Here is a 20,992-nt window from a genome sequence, read left to right as displayed (position 1 = left end):
AGCCTCAAGCTCCTCCAACTGCAATGGGCACGTGAACACCGTCACTGAGGTGCTGAGTGGCAACATGTAATCTTCTTAGATGAGTCCCACTTCAAAGTGTCTTACAGTGATGGCTGCATATGTGTCCAGTGGTAACATTGTGAACGGAAACTGGAGGCCTGCATTGTGGAGCGGCATAGCATACAAACACATGATGTGATGGCTTGGGGTGCCATTGGTTACAACAACCGATCTTGCCTTGTACATATTGTGGGCACTTTGAACAGCATCTGGTACCTAAAGGAGGTTGTGGAGCCTGAGGTGCTCCCCCTGCTTCAGGTACCTCCACAGGCCACATTTCAACAGGAAAATGCCCGGCCACATATTGCGAGGAATGTACAGGCCTTCTTCAAGGAGCAATGGGTACCATTGCTTCCCTGGCCTGCACTTTTGCCAGACATGTCGCCCATCGAACATTTCTGAGATATGGTTGGTCGGTACCTGGTGCGTCATGGTCCTCCAGTAACTGGTGCCATGGATACAAACTGTGTGCAGGTAAATCCCTCAGAAATGTATTCAGAACCTTATTGATTCAGTGCCATGGTATATAGCAGTTCTAATTGCAGTGCATGGTGGCCACACGACATACTGAATAGTAGGGCTCAGAGGAAATGTACAGATTTGAAAAGGTAATCATTTGTTACTAGTCATGTATCTAACCTGTGGTATTAAATAAATTCAATTACGCGTGTCCTCCTTGGTGTTGCAATTTCCACAAATGGTAGTGTATAATCAGCTACTTCGACAAGGCCATGACTTCCTAAAATCATGCACTGAAATGAGATCCATATTGTCAGAGATTTTGCCCAGCACATCTAGAATAGCTTTCGTCACCCTTCCAATCTCTGCAATATCTTTCTCAGACTCTATACTCCTTCTGCACCTATCTCCCTGCCCTATGGCTCCTACCCCTGCTGCAAGACTTGCCCTATGCACCCTCCTACCACCACCTATACCAGCCCTGTAACTGCCAAAACGTATACTATCAACGGGAGAGCCACCTGTGAAGTGACACATCATATACCAGCTACTATGGAAACATGTTCGGCCTCTTACATCGACATGACTACCACCAAGTTGTCTGTTAGAATGAGTGGGTATAGGCAGAGGGTGTATACCAGCAACAAACAATATACTGTTGCAGAGCATGCTCTACAACATGACATGCAGAGCATGACTTTGGTGCCTGTTTCACCACATGCACTATCTGGATTCTTCCTCCGGACACCAGTTTTTCAGAACTCCGCAAATGGGAACTGGTGCTACAATGTGTCCGTGGTTCTCACAACCCACCTGGCGTTAATTTATGTTAATTTCTTCTGTCTCGGCATTTCTTCACAATAAATACTCCTTTCTTCACTCAGTTTTAGTTTTCAATGTCTTTGATTTTTCCTATGTGTCTATTTTCTGCCGTCCCCCTCCCACCTCTGTTACATACAATCCATGTAGCTTTTTCACTCTTTATTAACTTTTGCACCATGTTTTAGCAGTAACCTCTGTCTTGCATATTACCCTGCCTTCCACATTTAAGCCGGCCGCTGTGGCCAAGCACTTCTTGACACTTCAGTCTGGGACCCGCGCTGCTGCTACGGTCGCAGGTTCGAATCCTGCCTCGGGCATGAATGTGTGTGATGTTCCTAGGTTAGTTAGGTTTGTCGTTCTAAAGTCAAGGGGACTGATGACCTCAGATGTTAAGTCCCATAGTGCATAGAGCCATTTGAACCCACCTTTAAGCTCTCAGGCTTTCAAATTTTGTCCAGTGCAGTCCCCAACAGTCTGTCTCTCCTTCTCATCTCAGCAGGTAAGTCTCCCCTGACCTGGGGTTCAGGGTGACTTTTCCAAGCTCTATGCCTTTCCCCGAACCTCTCCAGACCTTCCCCTTCACCCCTCTTCCTTCCCCCCCTTCACCCCTCTTCCTTCCCCCCCTTCACCCCTCTTCCTTCCCCCCCTTCACCCCTCTTCCTTCCCCCCCTTCACCCCTCTTCCTTCCCCCCCTTCACCCCTCTTCCTTCCCCCCTTCACCCCTCTTCCTTCCCCCCCTTCACCCCTCTTCCTTCCCCCCCTTCACCCCTCTTCCTTCCCCCCTTCACCCCTCTTCCTTCCCCCCTTCACCCCCTTCCTTCCCCCCCCTTCAACCCTCTTCCTTCCCCCCCCTTCACCCCTCTTACTTCCCCCCCCTTCACCCCTCTTACTTCCCCCCCTTCACCCCTCTTCCTTCCCCCCCCTTCACCCCTCTTCCTTCCCCCCCTTCACCCCTCTTCCTTCACCCCTCTTCCTTCCCCCCCTTCACCCCTCTTCCTTCCCCCCCTTCACCCCTCTTCCTTCCCCCCCTTCACCCCTCTTCCTTCCCCCCCTTCACCCCTCTTCCTTCACCCCTCTTCCTTCCCCCCCTTCACCCCTCTTCCTTCCCCCCCTTCACCCCTCTTCCTTCCCCCCCTTCACCCCTCTTCCTTCCCCCCCTTCACCCCTCTTCCTTCCCCCCCTTCACCCCTCTTCCTTCCCCCCCTTCACCCCTCTTCCTTCACCCCTCTTCCTCCCCCCCTTCACCCCTCTTCCTCCCCCCCCTTCACCCCTCTTCCTCCCCCCCCTTCACCCCTCTTCCTTCCCCCCCTTCACCCCTCTTCCTTCCCCCCCCTTCACCCCTCTTCCTTCCCCCCCTTCACCCCTCTTCCTTCCCCCCCTTCACCCCTCTTCCTTCCCCCCCTTCACCCCTCTTCCTTCCCCCCCTTCACCCCTCTTCCTTCCCCCCCTTCACCCCTCTTCCTTCCCCCCCTTCACCCCTCTTCCTTCCCCCCTTCACCCCTCTTCCTTCCCCCCCTTCACCCCTCTTCCTTCCCCCCCTTCACCCCTCTTCCTTCCCCCCCTTCACCCCTCTTCCTTCCCCCCCTTCACCCCTCTTCCTCCCCCCCCTTCACCCCTCTTCCTTCCCCCCCTTCACCCCTCTTCAAATGGCTCTGAGCACTATGGGACTCAACTGCTGTGGTCATAAGTCCCCTAGAACTTAGAACTACTTAAACCTAACTAACCTAAGGACAGCACACAACACCCAGCCATCACGAGGCAGAGAAAATCCCTGACCCCGCCGGGAATCGAACCCGGGAACCCGGGCGTGGGAAGCGAGAACGCTACCGCACGACCACGAGATGCGGGCACACCCCTCTTCCTTCCCCCCCCCCTTCACCCCTCTTCCTTCCCCCCCTTCACCCCTCTTCCTTCCCCCCCTTCACCCCTCTTCCATCCCCCCCTTCACCCCTCTTCCATCCCCCCCTTCACCCCTCTTCCATCCCCCCCTTCACCCCTCTTCCTTCCCCCCCTTCACCCCTCTTCCTTCCCCCCCTTCACCCCTCTTCCTTCCCCCCCTTCACCCCTCTTCCTTCCCCCCCTTCACCCCTCTTCCTTCCCCCCCTTCACCCCTCTTCCTTCCCCCCCTTCACCCCTCTTCCTTCCCCCCCTTCACCCCTCTTCCTTCCCCCCCTTCACCCCTCTTCCTTCCCCCCTTCACCCCTCTTCCTTCCCCCCTTCACCCCTCTTCCTTCCCCCCTTCACCCCTCTTCCTTCCCCCCTTCACCCCTCTTCCTTCCCCCCTTCACCCCTCTTCCTTCCCCCCTTCACCCCTCTTCCTTCCCCCCTTCACCCCTCTTCCTTCGCCCCCATCACCCCTCTTCCTTCGCCCCCATCACCCCTCTTCCTTCGCCCCCATCACCCCTCTTCCTTCGCCCCCATCACCCCTCTTCCTTCGCCCCCATCACCCCTCTTCCTTCGCCCCCATCACCCCTCTTCCTTCGCCCCCATCACCCCTCTTCCTTCGCCCCCATCACCCCTCTTCCTTCGCCCCCATCACCCCTCTTCCTTCGCCCCCATCACCCCTCTTCCTTCGCCCCTCGCCCCCTCCCAGGAGGAGGAGCCACTGGCTCCAAAAGCTTGCATAAGTAAAATGTTTTTTAATGTATGTATTCTCCTGTCGCTGCTTTGTGAGTAGATTTTTTATCTGTCCAATCACATTGTTTTATTAGGGTGTTTCAAATGTAATATGGTTTACACTACTGTGAAAATGAGTGTAATTCACTGTTTCTTGTTATGTTTAACTTTGTGTAGCTGAACAAAATGAGGATTAAAGAGCTGGAGGAACAAAGTAAATCACTGAAATCGGCTGCAGAGATTGCATTAAACAGAGAAAGCAATTTGAGACAGCAGATTCAAGAGTTGCAACAAACTGTACGAAGACACCAGACCGATTTGTTGTGTCTGAATGACAAGAGTACAACCAGACTGAATGAGCTGAAGGAGGCGACCAGGAGAGCAGAAACTGCAGAGCAGGTAAGCGGTCTTCCATTTTGGTACTCATTTAGTTTATTACATTTTCTTCGAAAGAGATGTGTTCAGAATGTGTGTGTGTGTGTGTGTGTGTGTGTGTGTGTGTGTGTGTGTGTGTGTGTGTGTGTGTGTGTGGGCGTGCGCGCAATACTTGGAATTTCATTTTCTGGAGCTTTGCCCATCTTTTGGCAAGAGGAAGTATTATTTGGCAAACTGAACTGTTGGCCTGACAGTGAGGGGAATCAACATGGTTGTGGGACTGAGTTCAGCTATTCTCCACTGAAAATAGTACCTTGCTGTTAAACAAAACTATGCTTTTTAGCTTAGGAACAAGAAAGCAGTGAAGCTGAAGGTGGATGAGGTGACTGAATGTGCGAGTAAAACATTAAAGCTGAAAAAGTGCAAGTTATGGCAGGAGGGAGATGATGCTAAGACAAGTGGAAATGAAGTACATAGTCCAAAGAAAAAGCAACAAAATGCTGACATTAAATAACCCAGTCACAATATGTATTAATGTGCTATTAGGCAGCAATTTCTCAGAGATTATTAACAACACAAGGAAACACTAATTTTGAGAGAATCTTACAGCTTATGCCAAGCTGCATGGATTTCAAAGCTAGCAAAGAAACTCTGATGATGGGAGGGCATGGAGATCTGAGAACTGACTGAACTGGTTATGCTTTAAAACGCCTGATACCGTACTCTCAAACTGTTCATCCTGGTGGACCTTTGTTCGAGAAGTGTCAACGAGATGAGTTTACCTATCATTCATTAAAATAACTACAGTATGGAAAACAGTATGAGAGTGTAGTGCGTAATAAAGTGAACTGATGTCCTGAAGGTGTGGATTTCTCCCTAATCCAAAGTGAATTTTGTCTTTCTTCTCCTCCTCTTCTTTCATTTAACCAATTTCATTACATTGAATACAAAAAATGGCAGAGACATAAAATAAAATTAATTTCATATTTAATTTGAAGTAACTGCATACAGATTTATTTTCTACAGTACAGTTTATAACTGAGTGATAGTCATCATAGGAACCTGGGCAACATAATTGTTCTTGCACCCTGAAAATTACATGAAGGAACACTGCCAAACTCGCATTTATTTTTGAATAACTTTAATGAGAAATTTATCATTAACATTCTCCAATATTGGTTTCTCATATGTTAATATTGCAGCCATCAATCAGCATATAACTTAAATTCCACAATCTTCTCACTTATTCCCGGTCATATGCAAGACACAAAAAACAAAATTTTCATATGACTAGCTTCAAATGCGAGACAGATGCAACCTTTAAGCTACTTCACCATTCTGTCCATTCAGTCCTCATCCCTGACCAGCTATCTACATCTACATTCTACATTTATACTCCGCAAGCCACCCAACGGTGTGTGGCGGAGGGCACTTTACGTGCCACTGTCATTACCTCCCTTTCCTGTTCCAGTCGCATATGGTTCGCGGGAAGAACGACTGTCTGGAAGCCTCTGTGCGCGCTCTAATCTCTCTAATTTTACATTCGTGATCTCCTCGGGAGGTATAAGTAGGGGAAAGCAATATATTCGATACCTCATCCAGAAACGCACCCTCTCGAAACCTGGCGAGCAAGCCAGATGCAGAGCGCCTCTCTTGCAGAGTCTGCCACTTGAGTTTGTTAAACATCTCCGTAACGCTATCACGGTTACCAAATAACCCTGTGACGAAACGCGCCGCTCTTCTTTGGATCTTCTCTATCTCCTCCGTCAACCCGACCTGGTACAGATCCCACACTGATGAGCAATACTCAAGTATAGGTCGAACGAGTGTTTTGTAAGCCACCTCCTTTGTTGATGGACTACATTTTCTAAGGACTCTCCCAATGAATCTCAACCTGGTACCCGCCTTACCAACAATTAATTTTACATGATCATTCCACTTCAAATCGTTCCGCACGCATACTCCCAGATATTTTACAGAAGTAACTGCTACCAGTGTTTGTTCCGCTATCATATAATCATACAATAAAGGATCCTTCTTTCTATGTATTCGCAATACACTACATTTGTCTATGTTAAGGGTCAGTTGCCACTCCCTGCACCAAGTGCCTACCCGCTGCAGATCTTCCTGCATTTCGCTACAATTTTCTAATGCTGCAACTTCTCTGTATACTACAGCATCATCCGCGAAAAGCCGCTTGGAACTTCCGACACTATCTACTAGGTCATTTATATATATTGTGAAAAGCAGTGGTCCCATAACACTCCCCTGTGGCATGCCAGAGGTTACTTTGTCTGTAGACGTCTCTCCGTTGATAACAACATGCTGTGTTCTGTCTGCTAAAAACTCTTCAATCCAGCCACACAGCTGGTCTGATATTCCATAGGCTCTTACTTTGTTTATCAGGCGACAGTGCGGAACTGTATCGAACGCCTTCCGGAAGTCAAGAAAAATAGCATCTACCTGGGAGCCTGTATCTAATATTTTCTGGGTCTCATGAACAAATAAAGCGAGTTGGGTCTCACACGATCGCTGTTTCCGGAATCCATGTTGATTCCTACATAGTAGATTCTGAGTTTCCAAAAACGACATGATACTCGAGCAAAACACATGTTCTAAAATTCTACAACAGATCGACGTCAGAGATATAGGTCTATAGTTTCGCGCATCTGCTCGACGACCCTTCTTGAAGACTGGGACGACCTGTGCTCTTTTCCAATCATTTGGAACCTTCTGTTCCTCTAGAAACTTGCGGTACATGGCTGTTAGAAGGGGGGCAAGTTCTTTCGCGTATTCTGTGTAGAATCGAATTGGTATCCCGTCAGGTCCAGTGGACTTTCCTCTGTTGAGTGATTCCAGTTGCTTTTCTATTCCTTGGACACTTATTTCGATGTCAGCCATTTTTTCGTTTGTGCGAGGATTTAGAGAAGGAACTGCAGTGCGGTCTTCCTCTGTGAAACAGCTTTGGAAAAAGGTGTTTAGTATTTCAGCTTTACGCTTGTCATCCTCTGTTTCAATGCCATCATCATCCCGGAGTGTCTGGACATGATATTTCGAGCCACTTACTGATTTAACGTAAGACCAGAACTTCCTAGGATTTTCTGTCAAGTCGGTACCTAGTATTTTACTTTCGAATTCACTGAACGCTTCACGCATAGCCCTCCTTACGCTAACTTTGACATCGTTTAGCTTCTGTTTGTCTGAGAGGTTTTGGCTGCGTTTAAACTTGGAGTGAAGCTCTCTTTACTTTCGCAGTAGTTTCCTAACTTTGTTGTTGTACCACGGTGGGTTTTTCCCGTCCCTCACAGTTTTACTCGGCACGTACCTGTCTAAAACGCATTTTACAATTGCCTTGAACTTTTTCCATAAACACTCAACATTGTCAGTGTCGGAACAGAAATTTTCGTTTTGATCTGTTAGGTAGTCTGAAATCTGCCTTCTATTACTCTTGCTGAACAGATAAACCTTCCTCTCTTTTTTTATATTCCTATTAACTTCCATATTCAGGGATGCTGCAACGGCCTTATGATCACTGATTCCCTGTTCTGCACTTATAGAGTCTAAAAGTTTGGGTCTGTTTGTTATCAGTAGGTCCAAGATGTTATTTCCACGAGTCGGTTCTCTGTTTAATTGCTCGAGGTAATTTTCGGATAGTGCACTCAGTATAATGTCACTTGATGCTCTGTCCCTACCACCTGTCCTAAACATCTGAATGTCCCCGTCTATATCTGGTAAATTGAAATCTCCACCTAAGACTATAACATGCTGAGGAAATTTATGTGAAATGTATTCCAGATTTTCTCTCAGTTGTTCTGCCACTAATGCTGCTGAGTCGGGGGGTCGGTAAAAGGAGCCAATTATTAACCTAGCTCGGTTGTTGAGTGTAACCTCCACCCATAATAATTCACAGGAACTATCCACTTCTACTTCACTACAGGATAAACTACTACTAACAGCGACGAACACTCCACCACCGGTTGCATGCAATCTATCCTTTCTAAACACCGTCTGTACCTTTGTAAAAATTTCGGCAGAATTTCTCTCTGGCTTCAGCCAGCTTTCTGTACCTATAACGATTTCAGCTTCGGTGCTTTCTATGAGCGCTTGAAGTTCCGGTACTTTACCAACGCAGCTTCGACAGTTTGCAATTACAATACCGATTGCTGCTTGGTTCCCACATGTCCTGACTTTGCCCCGCACCCGTTGAGGCTGTTGCCCTTTCTGTACTTGCCCGAGGCCATCTAACCTAAAAAACCGCCCAGCCCACGCCACACAACCCCTGCTACCCGTGTAGCCGCTTGTTGCGTGTAGTGGATTCCTGACCTATCCAGCGGAACCCGAAACCCCACCACCCTATGGCGCAAGTCGAGGAATCTGCAGCCCACACGGTCGCAGAACCGTCTCAGCCTCTGATTCAGACCCTCCACTCGGCTCTGTACCAAAGGTCCGCAGTCAGTCCTGTCGACGATGCTGCAGATGGTGAGCTCTGCTTTCATCCCGCTAGCGAGACTGGCAGTCTTCACCAAATCAGATAGCCGCCGGAAGCCAGAGAGGATTTCCTCCGATCCATAGCGACACACATCATTGGTGCCGACATGAGCGACCACCTGCAGATGGGTGCACCCTGTACCCTTCATGGCATCCGGAAGGACCCTTTCCACATCTGGAATGACTCCCCCCGGTATGCACACGGAGTGCACTTCGGTTTTCTTCCCCTCCCTTGCTGCCATATCCCTAAGGGGCCCCATTACGCGCCTGACGTTGGAGCTCCCAACTACCAGTAAGCCCACCCTCTGCGACTGCCCGGATCTTGCAGACTGAGGGGCAACCTCTGGAACAGGACAAGCAGCCGTGTCAGGCCGACGATCAGTATCAGCCTGAGACAGAGCCTGAAACCGGTTCATCAGACAAACTGGAGAGGCCTTCCGTCCAGCCCTCCGGAATGTCTTTCGCCCCCTGCCACACCTTGAGACGACCTCCCACTCTACCACAGGTGAGGGATCAGCCTCAATGCGGGCAGTATCCCGGGCAACCAGAGTCGTAGTCCGATCGGGGGATGCGTGGGACGAACTGGCCGTCCCCGACAAACCCCCATCCGGACCCCCACAGTGATGCCCATTGGCAATAGCCTCAAGCTGTGTGACCGAAGCCAACACTGCCTGAAGCTGGGAGCGAAGGGATGCCAACTCAGCCTGCATCCGAACACAGCAGTTGCAGTCCCTATCCATGCTAAAAACTGTTGTGCAAAGAACGTCTGAACTAATCTACAGAGAGCGCAAACAAAACGACACAAAATTTAAACGGTTATTAAAATACAAGATTGCCTAGTAAATGCAGTAATGCTGCCACTTGTGCACTGCTGACACACTGCTCGGCGGCGGAAGGAGACTACGCAATTTTACACTATTCAGGTACTAAAACGCGATGCTACAACTCTCAAATACTATAATACACCCGAAATTTATGAATTAAACAATGCAAGTACCAAAAACAGAAATTAAGAATTAAACTATGTAACAAATGTTCTCTTGTGAGGAGAATTATTCTGCGCAGTGTGACTTGGTTAGGTGAGTATGTAATCATGTATTTTCTTTTGCGTTTGACCATTTACAGTCTTGGTCAGCTACTTCTCATCATGATCACTTGAACTACACTTCCAGTCTTTAGACTGTATCTTGAATAACACAATAATGTTGACCAACATACACTATATTTAACACACTCCTGCATGTTTCTTTTTAAGTAAGTAGCTGACGCCAGCCCTTCTGTATAATCATTCATGTGCTAAAAAATATTATCTATGATAAGTGTTGTGGCGTAGCAAAACAGCCACGCCACTCTGAGGTAGCCGAAAGGCACGCGTACACACACGCCGGCTGGCGTGAATTCTGGAACAGGATACCTAATTAATGCTATAAGAAAAGTATGCAGCTCCTTGAATACTTAACTTTAATTCATCCTTGTGGTACATCGCTCTTGACGATACAAGTGAGACTATCTCCAGATATGGTTAACTGCGCCTTGCTAGGTCGTAGCTATGGACTTAACTGAAGGCCATTCTAACTGTCTCTCGGCAAATGAGTGGAAGGCTTCGTACGTCTAGTCGCTAGCAATGTCGTCCGTACAACTGGGCGAGTGCTAGTCCGCCTCTCTAGACCTGCCATGTGGTGGCGCTAGGTCTGCAAGTACTGACAGTGGCGACACGCGGGTCCGACATGTACTAATGGACCGCGGCCGATTTAAGCTACCACCTAGCAAGTGTGGTGTCTGGCGGTGACACCACAATAAGGTTACAGTATGACTGCTTCTTCTCAGACGCCTTTGTAGATGGCCATAGCTCCCGTCCCATGATAAAGACTTGTATTGTTCCCAAATATGTTGCTTCGCATGCACAATAGAACGGACAGTAATGTCTGACAATTACATTTGTACTATTTCTTCTCACCACGCCCTTGGAATTGTGTGTATCACTATATCAGGCTATTAAATTTGTTTCTAAAATTTACCATAGTAGATGAATTAGTGTATATGAATGGGATGACATAGTTTTGAGGGGAAAACGCAGACATTAGATTTGTAGTAAATTTGAGGCATAAAATTAAAGTAGCCAGTGGTTTAATTAGACAGAATATGGATTTGTGCATATTCTGTGAAAAATATGCCCAGACACTGCTAATGCCCAATCTCTCGTGTGTGTGTTTGTAGGACTTTAGAATATTCCGTATGATATTTACACCCCAAAATTTTTTTTTCACAAATATACGTGTCTTACTGCAAACAATAACAAAAATGTGTTGCCATCCTTTCTCATGTTTTTCCTCAATATTTGCAGAATTACAACAACATAAAGGGCTTATGTGAAGTTTTAGATGCCCAGTTAGAAGAATTTACTGCAATTATAAAATCACAAGAATCAGAACTAAATACTTTGAAAGCAAGAAAGTAAGTACCTCTGATATTTGTAGCATGCCAGATATTAACATAGCGTAAATAGGGACAGGAAAACACAATTTTATTTAATGCTGAATTTCTGTGTTGTTTTTGCCAATTTTTGGTTTATTGTTTGCCAGTATTGTTATTGATTTCGGATGACTTAGTTTTGTATTGGTATGTATTCTTTGTTGTTGCCTTATTTACTTATGGTTTTCAGATTAAAATGAAAATATATCTATCAGTTACATTATATTTACTGTCATCAGCAATAAATTTTATTTACATTGTTAAAAAAATAAATTTTTATTTTAAACCGATTAAATCTAAGCAATTAAAGAAAAAAAAGAATAAAATTAAAGAAATTTAAAAAATTAAAAAAGAATTAAATTAAAGAAAAAAATGAACCAACATAAATTTTACAACTCCATATTTTATTCAAAAAAAGTCATAATTTTTGTTAGTTAATTAAAATTGTAGGATGTCCAATGGTATATCACATACAAAATAAGTACAAAATGTCCTGTTTTTACATCCTACACTGACAATACCAAATTTGTGGGAATAGCGAATTGGTTTCATCTGCAATAGTAAATTTGATGAGGGTTTAATAATGTAGGTTAATGTGAATCAGTTAAACTGTATTTTGTTGTAGCAAGCAAGTTCAAACTTGAAAACCACCAAATAAGTCACTTGAGTTTTACAAACACACAAATCAGCACGGCACCTGCTTTGTTTGCTTCTCTCAGCCAATTGCAGAACACACAACATTACACAAACATATTTCTAGCAGCAAAACAGGACACTGAGAATGTTTATTTCAATATTTATGCGGTACTGTTTTCCTGTTTTGTGGGTGAAGCTTGTTGTGACAATCTTATCTGTTGTGCAGCCTGAGGTTCAGATTATTTGGTTGCAAGTGACACCAACATATGTGCCTCTATAACAAAACATACTACTTGTGCAGCTTGATTTAAATTCTTATGTCTATCATATGTGATGCCACATATCTTGCGCTGTGGTTTACTGATAGAAACAAATGCCTTGTTAATTTACATTTTTGCAAAGCTAAAGTTGTGTATTCCATGGTTTCATGTTCATACTTGGTTACTATGAAAATATTAAGATTAACTGATGCGCCACATTAAACATTTCTCAAAAACATTTGTCATGCAAAAGTATCACAAATTGTGACATTGGTGCCTCTTACCACAACATAATTGGTTGAAAGTGGGGTATTTTTGTTCAATATTGCATCTCTACATTGGGAAATGAGCTGCAATTTAAGACTGTAAGTGAACATCAGTCTTGAGAAAAAAGTCAAAATCCAATTCCAACATTCAGTAACTGTCAGTTACCAGTATTGGTAAACTGCTGCCCTCATGTTTACAATAATTTCCAATTTCATAAAAACCGTCAGTTTCATGTGAAAACCACTGATTTAGCGTTCTTTTTCCCATGGTACTGCAAATGTGAAATTTTACTGTCCCTATACATAAGTTCAAAATTGTGCTGTGTTGCATCTACCTACAGTATTATTGATTGCTTTGCAGGGCAGAACTAGAAAAGAATTTGGACAAGTACCAAGCAGAGATAAAGACAGCACGTGTCAGCATAAATGAGGAGAAATCTTTGCGCATAAAGGCTGAAAAGAGAGTGGATGTTGTTGAAGCTGAACTCGAGGACCATAAGGAAAAAATTGACAGCCTAGAAAGCCAGCTGTCAAAGTACAAGAATGTGACAAATGATCTCTCTCAGCAGGTATTTATGTACAAAGTTTTTAGCTATAAAGATGGTCACCCAACATGTGTTTCTTTTACTCACCTCTAGCATGCTGGATGGCTGTAGGCAGCAACTTACTATGATTCAACAAAATTACAAAACATAATTTAACAGAAGTTAATTTTTATTTAAATGGCGACCAGTTTAGGACTTAAGTCCATTATCAATCCATCCACATAAGTCCTACCATAACACCATAACATGTGTATGTTGGCCACATTGCTTGTTTGAGTGGGTAACTACAAGTTACTATTTGCATAGAACATTCCAGTTTTGTGTGCACCATAACACATTATGGTGGTATGGGAGGACTTACGTGGACAGTTTGATAATGGACTTAAGTCCTAAACTGGTTGCCATTTGAATAAAAACAAACTTCTGTGCACTTTGATGGTTTTGTAATTTATTTGAAAGGATTTTTGTTCTTTCTGTGGATCCAGTCATGGAGGTCACAGAATGGGTCAAAGGATACTTGAACTAAATGATAAAATGAAGTATCTGTGACATTTAAAGGGGACATCTTACCTTTATATCTAAAGAAATAAATAAAAGGTTCATATAATATACAACTGTTAAATTGCTGCAAACTGTTTGTGCTTATTCTAGTTAAGTATAACACAATAATGTAACTATCTAATTGCAGATCTATCCAATTACATTACATTTCCAAATATTAATGATTTTTGTTAACACCGTAATGTAGCTGGAGTACTGCTATTCGGTGCGGGGGGGAGGGGGGGGGGGGGCTGGGTGCTTCTGCTTTTTCTGTTACAATGACTTTGCGCTGTACAACTTCTTTTGATACATATTTGATATCACCATATTGACATTTATTGTAGAACAGTACTTATCTGTACAACACAATAGTGACAGTCTGTTGATAATAAACATAGCTGCTTCTCAGCAGAAAGCAAGTTTAATGTGTGAATTATGATAATCAGATTACTGAGTGTTTGGTAAGCTATGTTTTCAGTTTTATTCTGAACCGCTATGGATTCTCAATTTCTTGGTTTGTTGGGTGTAGGCTTATTGATCTGTTAGGGAGAAGCTTCTTGAACGCCTTTGCACTAGTACACAGACATTCGCTTTGAAATGTGTACTTCGAACAGCACAGGCATACGAAATGTGGGTTTACTGAAAATTTTTATTGGTATATTTAAAGATCGAATAACTAATAAAGAGATACTTCACAATGCGGGGACAAAAAGATTTTTCATGACTTGATTGAAAGAAGGTATAGGTTGAGAGGACCCACTGTGAGCCATCAAAGAACAATTTATTTGGAACTGGAGAAAAGTGTGAGAGGTAAAAATTCTGGAGGGAGACAAACATTTGAGCACAGTAGACAGTTCCCAATGGATGTAGATTGCAATAGTTGTACAGAGTTGAAGAGGCTTGCACAGGATGGACTCGAGTGTAAAGATGCATCAATTCAGACTGAAGACCACAACATTATCATCTTAATTTGATATATAGTTTGTTAATAGTAAGTGTTGCTTTTACTCATTCCTAGACTTTCTTACAGATCTATGTAATAAATGGTGGGTAAATCATTCTGTATTTTCAAAGGTAACAGATCTTCAGGAGAATAACCACGAGGCCGAAGCAGCTATAAAAACATTACAGAGGCAAGTTAAAGGTCTGCAAGAAGAAAACTGCATGCTGAAAGAAGAGATAAGTCAGAGACTCACACAAATACATGGTATGCGAGAGTCCGGTTGTGAACTAAACAAACAACTTGAAAATGCTGCTATTGCTGTCCAGTGTGCTGAGACTAGGTGAGCTCAGACTTAAGTTTTAATTTGAGTACAACCTCTTCTTACACGGCTTATTTGGTAGTCAATATCTTCTTTGAGGAGTTCTCCCAAACTCAGTTGCTCCCTGCTGTTGTTCCAAAGCTGTCAGGAATTCTTAGTCAGTGTAGTTGCGTATTTTCTTCATGCCCACTCATTGCATCAAAAGTGTTATGTCCAATGCAGTGACAAAAATAAAAGTGCAATTAATCATCACTAACAAAGTACCCCCCCATGTACCATAGACCTTGCCGTTGGTGGGGAGGCTTGTGTGCCTCAGCGACACAGATAGCCGTACCGTAGGTGCAACCACAACAGAGATGTATCTGTTGAGAGGCCAGACAAACGTGTGGTTCCTGAAGAGGGGCAGCAGCCTTTTCAGTAGTTGCAGGGGCAACAGTCTGGATGATTGACTGATCTGGCCTTGTAACATTAACCAAAACGGCCTTGCTGTGCTGGTACTGCGAACGGCTGAAAGCAAGGGGAAATTACGGCCGTAATTTTTCCCGAGGGCATGCAGCTTTACTGTATGATTAAATGATGATGGCGTCCTCTTGGGTAAAATATTCCGGAGGTAAAATAGTCCCCCATTCGGATCTCCGGGCGGGGACTACTCAAGAGGACGTCGATATCAGGAGAAAGAACACTGGCGTTCTACGGATAGGAGCGTGGAATGTCAGATCCCTTAATCGGGCAGGTAGGTTAGAAAATTTAAAAAGGGAAATGGATAGGTTAAAGTTAGATATAGTGGGAATTAGCGAAGTTCGGTGGCAGGAGGAACAAGACTTTTGGTCAGGTGAATACAGGGTTATAAATACAAAATCAAATAGGGGTAATGCAGGAGTAGGTTTAATAATGAATAAAAAAATAGGAGTTCGGGTAAGCTACTACAAACAACATAGTGAACGCATTATTGTGGCCAAGATAGACACGGAGCCCACGCCTACAACAATTGTACAAGTTTATATGCCAACTAGCTCTGCAGATGACGAAGAAATTGATGAAATGTATGATGAAATAAAAGAAATTATTCAGGTAGTGAAGGGAGACGAAAATTTAATAGTCATGGGTGATTGGAATTCGAGAGTAGGAAAAGGGAGAGAAGGAAACATAGTAGGTGAATATGGATTGGGGCTAAGAAATGAAAGAGGAAGCTGCGATAAATAGTTTGGACAAGAAGATAATAGAGGCCTTTGAAATGTGGTGCTACAGAAGAATGCTGAAGATTAGATGGGTAGATCACATAACTAATGAGGAAGTATTGAATAGGATTGGGGAGAAGAGGAGTTTGTGGCACAACTTGACAAGAAGAAGGGATCGGTTGGTAGGACATGTTCTGAGGCATCAAGGGATCACCAATTTAGTATTGGAGGGCAGTGTGGAGGGTAAAAATCATAGAGGAAGACCAAGAGATGAATACACTAAACAGATTCAGAAGGATGTAGGCTGCAGTACATATTGGGAGATGAAGAAGCTTGCGCAGGATAGAGTAGCATGGAGAGCTGCATCAAACCAGTCTCAGGACTGAAGACCACAACAACAACAACAAAGTATGAAACCTAGACCATCTGTTCAAATTAAAAATTTCCTTTAATTTTCCTAGACTACTTAAAGCAAGTGACATAACCATTACATGTTATCGGATACCAGGGTGAGAGGGATGCGCTAGTTTTAAGGTGAGAGGAGTCAACCATTAAGTGGACGACATTGGTCTTTCGTTGTCCTCACAAGTGATGCTAGATATCAATGTGACTGGCCTTCCTTTTGAGCCTTCCCTAACCGATTCCACTTTCCTCACTGAGGAAGGAACTAAAAACTCGGAAAGTTAGGTATTGTTTTCATCTACTGCTAAATGTTTTCATCAATAGTAAGATGAACATTTTCTGCCAAAAACAAGTAATGGCCAGACGCTCGTGTCTCCTAGTTATTTTTTTCTTCTCAGATGTGAGCTGCAGTTCTTGTTGTAATGGCCATCCTGCATTAATTATACAGGTAAGCTCAACAATAACTCCCAACTGTTCAGAGTAATGTCGACTGGCACATGGATACCCAAATTCTATTATGCTGTAATTGATCCAGTCCCACAAAAATATTAAAAATCACTCATTTAAACCGTAGGCTTAGCACTAGAATGCATGGTTAGTCAGCAACATGCAGACTTTCAAAGGATTTAAATCACAGATTCAGGTTGGTCACACTTTTTGTGATAGTTGTTCATGAGGGGACATATTGAGGATGATGAATGAAGCTACTTTTGCATAAAAAACTGAACAATACAGCAGAACAAGACATACTTGACAGGGCACAAAATGCCTTACATTTCTACAGCCAAGTCAGAAAGCTGCTGTGGGATAACAAAGCTAAATTAACCATGCTCCATATTTAGTTTACACAAGTTCCCACTTGGGTTCTGTAAATATACACCCTCTTAGGTAAAGATGAAAGAAAATTTCTGGCTACAGAAATGAGTCTCTTTCAGAACTAAAAGTCAAAGGAGTAAGATCAGAAATAAAGAAAATTAAATGAATAGGACTGAAGCTGGCATCAAAATGCCTATTAATGATGTAGGAAAGCACAGACTACAGTGGTATGGTCAGTTGTTGAGAATGAAATAGTGGAGATTAAATGAAATTAAAATCGGAATATCAATCAATGGAGACTGTGTGTGTGTGTGTGTGTGTGTGTGTGTGTGTGTGTGTGTGTGTATGTGTGTGTGTGTGTATTTTACAAAGGTCTTACTGACCAAACTTTATTTATTTGTGACAGTCTTTTTGTTGTGCCTATCTGCGACTCAGCATTTCTGCTATATAGAAAGAACAATTTTTCAGTGAGAAACTTACATGGTACCAGTCATGGCAGGAGTCATACATTAGTAGAATTTGCCAAGTAGAACATGTTTCTTCTCAACTCTTTCTTCCAGAAGAAAGCAAGGGAGGAAGTATACTTAAGTGAGACCATATGGAACAAAAAGTATAACCCCCTAAGTTTTAAGTAATAATAATGAAATTGTGCGGCCTGTGACAATCCTGAAGGAGTTTATGGCACCTGATTTAAGAATATGAAGGTATTCCACATTAAATTAAGTGAAGAGTCCAGAATCTTATAAAATTAAAATTATAAAGGACACATACAAAAGAGGCATGTACTTAACAAAAGTAAACACAAAGTAAATTGTGGCCACAAAAAGAGCAAATTAAAAGAAAATATCTAATGGAACCAGGCTAATATTAAAGAGAAAGTGAGAATGTTGACAAAACAGTAATACGGACATGACAGAATAAGCTGAATTAATCAGAGTGATTAAGAAATGCGGTTAGAAGAAAATAACGATAAAATGAAAATATCGCCTTGAACAGTTTGAAACCCATGGGCTGTCTCTGCTGGAAACAAAATCCTCTTCGCTATGATTCCAATTATTTCCCTATTCCATTCCCTCTCCATTTTTCTTACATTCCTTTGGTCATCTGTCCAGGGGGTTTCCTGTCTCTCTTCCCTTGCAACCTGCTTTGCTACCATCACCCCTTCTTTCCTTCTTGTGCCCCCACACCGCTCCATCCTTGATGTTTCTGGTTTACTTTTTAAAGGTTTCTTTTCTAGTAGGTCTCTCACTCTTTTGTTTTATCTATCTAACCACGACGCTCCAATTATACTTCCTAGAAATTTCTTTTTTATGGTGGACACCTCATCCATTTGTTGAATGATTACATTTGTCAACTTAGGCTGTAACATTTACTGTATTAAATCCACCTCTGTTGTGCAACTAGTTTCATCTTATGAAACTTCCTGGCAGATTAAAACTGTGTGTCGGGCCGAGACTCGAACTTGGGACCTTTGCCTTTCGCGGGTAAGTGATCTACCTACTGAGTTCCCCAAGCACGACTCACGCCCCGTCCTCACAGCTTTAATTCCACCAGTACCTCGTCTCCTACCTTCCAAACTTCGCAGAAGCTCTCCTGCATACCTTGCAGAACCAGCACTCCTGGAAGAAAGGATATTGGGGAGACATGGCTTAGCCACAGCCTAGGAAGTTTCATATCAGTGCACACACTGCTGCAGAGTGAAAAAATTTCATTCTAGTTTCATCTTATGTAGCCATTTTAGAGTATTTACCCAGACTGAGGGGATGTAGATATGAAATGGAAGTGGACCCACATTGTGCTACCATTCTATGACAGTTTACAGAGATAAAAAGTTTTACTAGTTCGACACACAGTAGCCCAGTCTTTAATACAAGCCACGAGTGGTATTTAATTTGACTCCATTGAGTTCATATGTTTGCTACGAAAAATTGTTTCTTTGATTCCCTCTGCTACCTAAACTTCTTCAATGACTGTTTCTCTTGTACCTTTTCATGTCTTGATTCCTGTGCTGTAATTGGCTGTAACGTACTGAAGCCACTTTCCTTTATAACTATTAATAATTTAGGTGCATTTTTAATTAGTTCTCTTCCCTCCACAACTTTGGCTGTTCAGTTCTTTTATCCACAATCTTGTCCCACGTATGTTTGCCAGGATTCCCTTTGCAAGAAGAAAAGAACTGTAACTTCTACATGCCATAGTAGTAATCAGCACCTGCAGGAAATGTGAAAATTGTTGCAATGGACAAATGTAAACCTTAAGCAAAAAAATAAATAGTTCAGGCCACACTGTTTCAATTAAAACGTAACAAGCATACTGCTTAATGCCTCAGAGATGAATTTCAGACAATTTAGTAGCATTACGTTACTTAAAAGGTATTTTGAATCTTTCCACCTTGGCTGTTGTTGACAGTTGTTCACCTTGTTACATCTTGAATCATTGTCCAAATTTAGCATTACAGTCTATTTTCACATACAGTTTACAAAGATAGAGCAAGTATATGCTTGGCTTACCATAATACAAAAGTAATATTTTACAACAGACAGCCTGTGTGAGAGTGAGTGTGAGTGCGAGTGTGAGAAGGGGGGGGGGGGGGGGGGCTTTAATATGCCTGTGCTCCTCCACTTGAATAAAATGATGAGATTACTTCATATTGTAGCCATTTAGCTTTCTTCCAACACTGGTAAATATATTGTCATGACTGTGTAGGATATTTTTGTTTCTGTTTATTCTTGTGCAAACTTCGTCTTCCTTTGGGCCTACAGGATCGCTGAACTGCACGCTAAATTAGAAGAAACGCAGGTGGCGTACAAGTATGAGGAGCTAAAGGCAGAGTCAAAGATACGACAACAAGAGAAGCTAATTCTACACTTGCAAACAAACTTGGAAAAATATTCCAAGAAAAAGAAGGTACGGTTATTACGCTGTTTGAAAATTTTGAGATACATGTAAGTAAATAATAAAACTGAAGTACAGACAGACAGATGAATTTTTAGTAATAACATGGACATTAGTTTTCAGTATGGTTAGTATTTGTAATTTTATTTGCTACTGAGATAACCGTAGCTTTCTAAATTAAGAGATGATTTTTTTATGGAAGGATTTGAGAGCTCTTGAAGAGAGAGGTTGGGGAAATAGTACAATTGTCACCCTTATTAATGTTTAATTTCAAACATCCCACAAATAAATAGCTGTTCTAAATATATAGGTCAGTGCTGAATTCTGCACATTGAAACTTTACATGCATTACCCAGTTTTGTACATACGTATTGGTCTGTGTAATTAGCAACTTTTCTGTTTATTTTTATGAAATATTAAAAAATGTAATGTTGGTTTACTTATCTTCCAAAGGACTTTAAAGTGATCTAAAAAAATGCCTCATTGCATTGAAAAACAAATAATTCCTCCAATACCTTAAAGTGCTTGTGCATTGTGTGTTAAAAAGCTTGTGCCAATATCATAACTGTTTATAAAATATGTAGGATTCCCATTTGGAAATGTTTCTTATTGTGTCCTCTGTGAGTAACACCTAAAGTTGTTCTGCCACTTTTATATTAGTCGACCACAATATTATTTCACTTATGGTTGTGGGCACTAAAGTCAGCTTATTGTGAGTTTTTATTGTCATATTTCATGAAGTCACACTGAACCATTTGATAGTATATGCACAACTGTCGTGAAATCATTCACTATGCAACGCATTTTCCTTAGCCGCTGACTTGTTTACTGTAACTTCACTGCGTGTTTCTAATAACGGCCACGGGAGGCTAAGTGCAATAATATTGGGGTCGTGTAATA

At 42.8% G+C, this 20,992-nt stretch overlaps 1 protein-coding gene across 1 annotated transcript in view; it reads left to right on the top strand.

The window, feature by feature from the left end:
* Nucleotides 1–20,992, top strand: part of LOC126101616 (citron rho-interacting kinase) — a 231,250-nt gene that overhangs the window by 99,247 nt on the left and 111,011 nt on the right. The window contains exons 17-21 of the mRNA XM_049912299.1: nucleotides 4,135–4,356; nucleotides 11,165–11,274; nucleotides 12,816–13,023; nucleotides 14,614–14,822; nucleotides 19,960–20,104. Of these exons, the coding sequence (XP_049768256.1) occupies nucleotides 4,135–4,356; nucleotides 11,165–11,274; nucleotides 12,816–13,023; nucleotides 14,614–14,822; nucleotides 19,960–20,104 (894 nt within the window). The remainder of the gene's footprint in view (nucleotides 1–4,134; nucleotides 4,357–11,164; nucleotides 11,275–12,815; nucleotides 13,024–14,613; nucleotides 14,823–19,959; nucleotides 20,105–20,992) is intronic.

Source organism: Schistocerca cancellata, chromosome 9, assembly GCF_023864275.1.
Source record: "Schistocerca cancellata isolate TAMUIC-IGC-003103 chromosome 9, iqSchCanc2.1, whole genome shotgun sequence".
Taxonomy (NCBI): Eukaryota; Metazoa; Arthropoda; class Insecta; order Orthoptera; family Acrididae; genus Schistocerca; species Schistocerca cancellata.
This window is presented reverse-complemented; position numbering and strand designations above follow the sequence as displayed.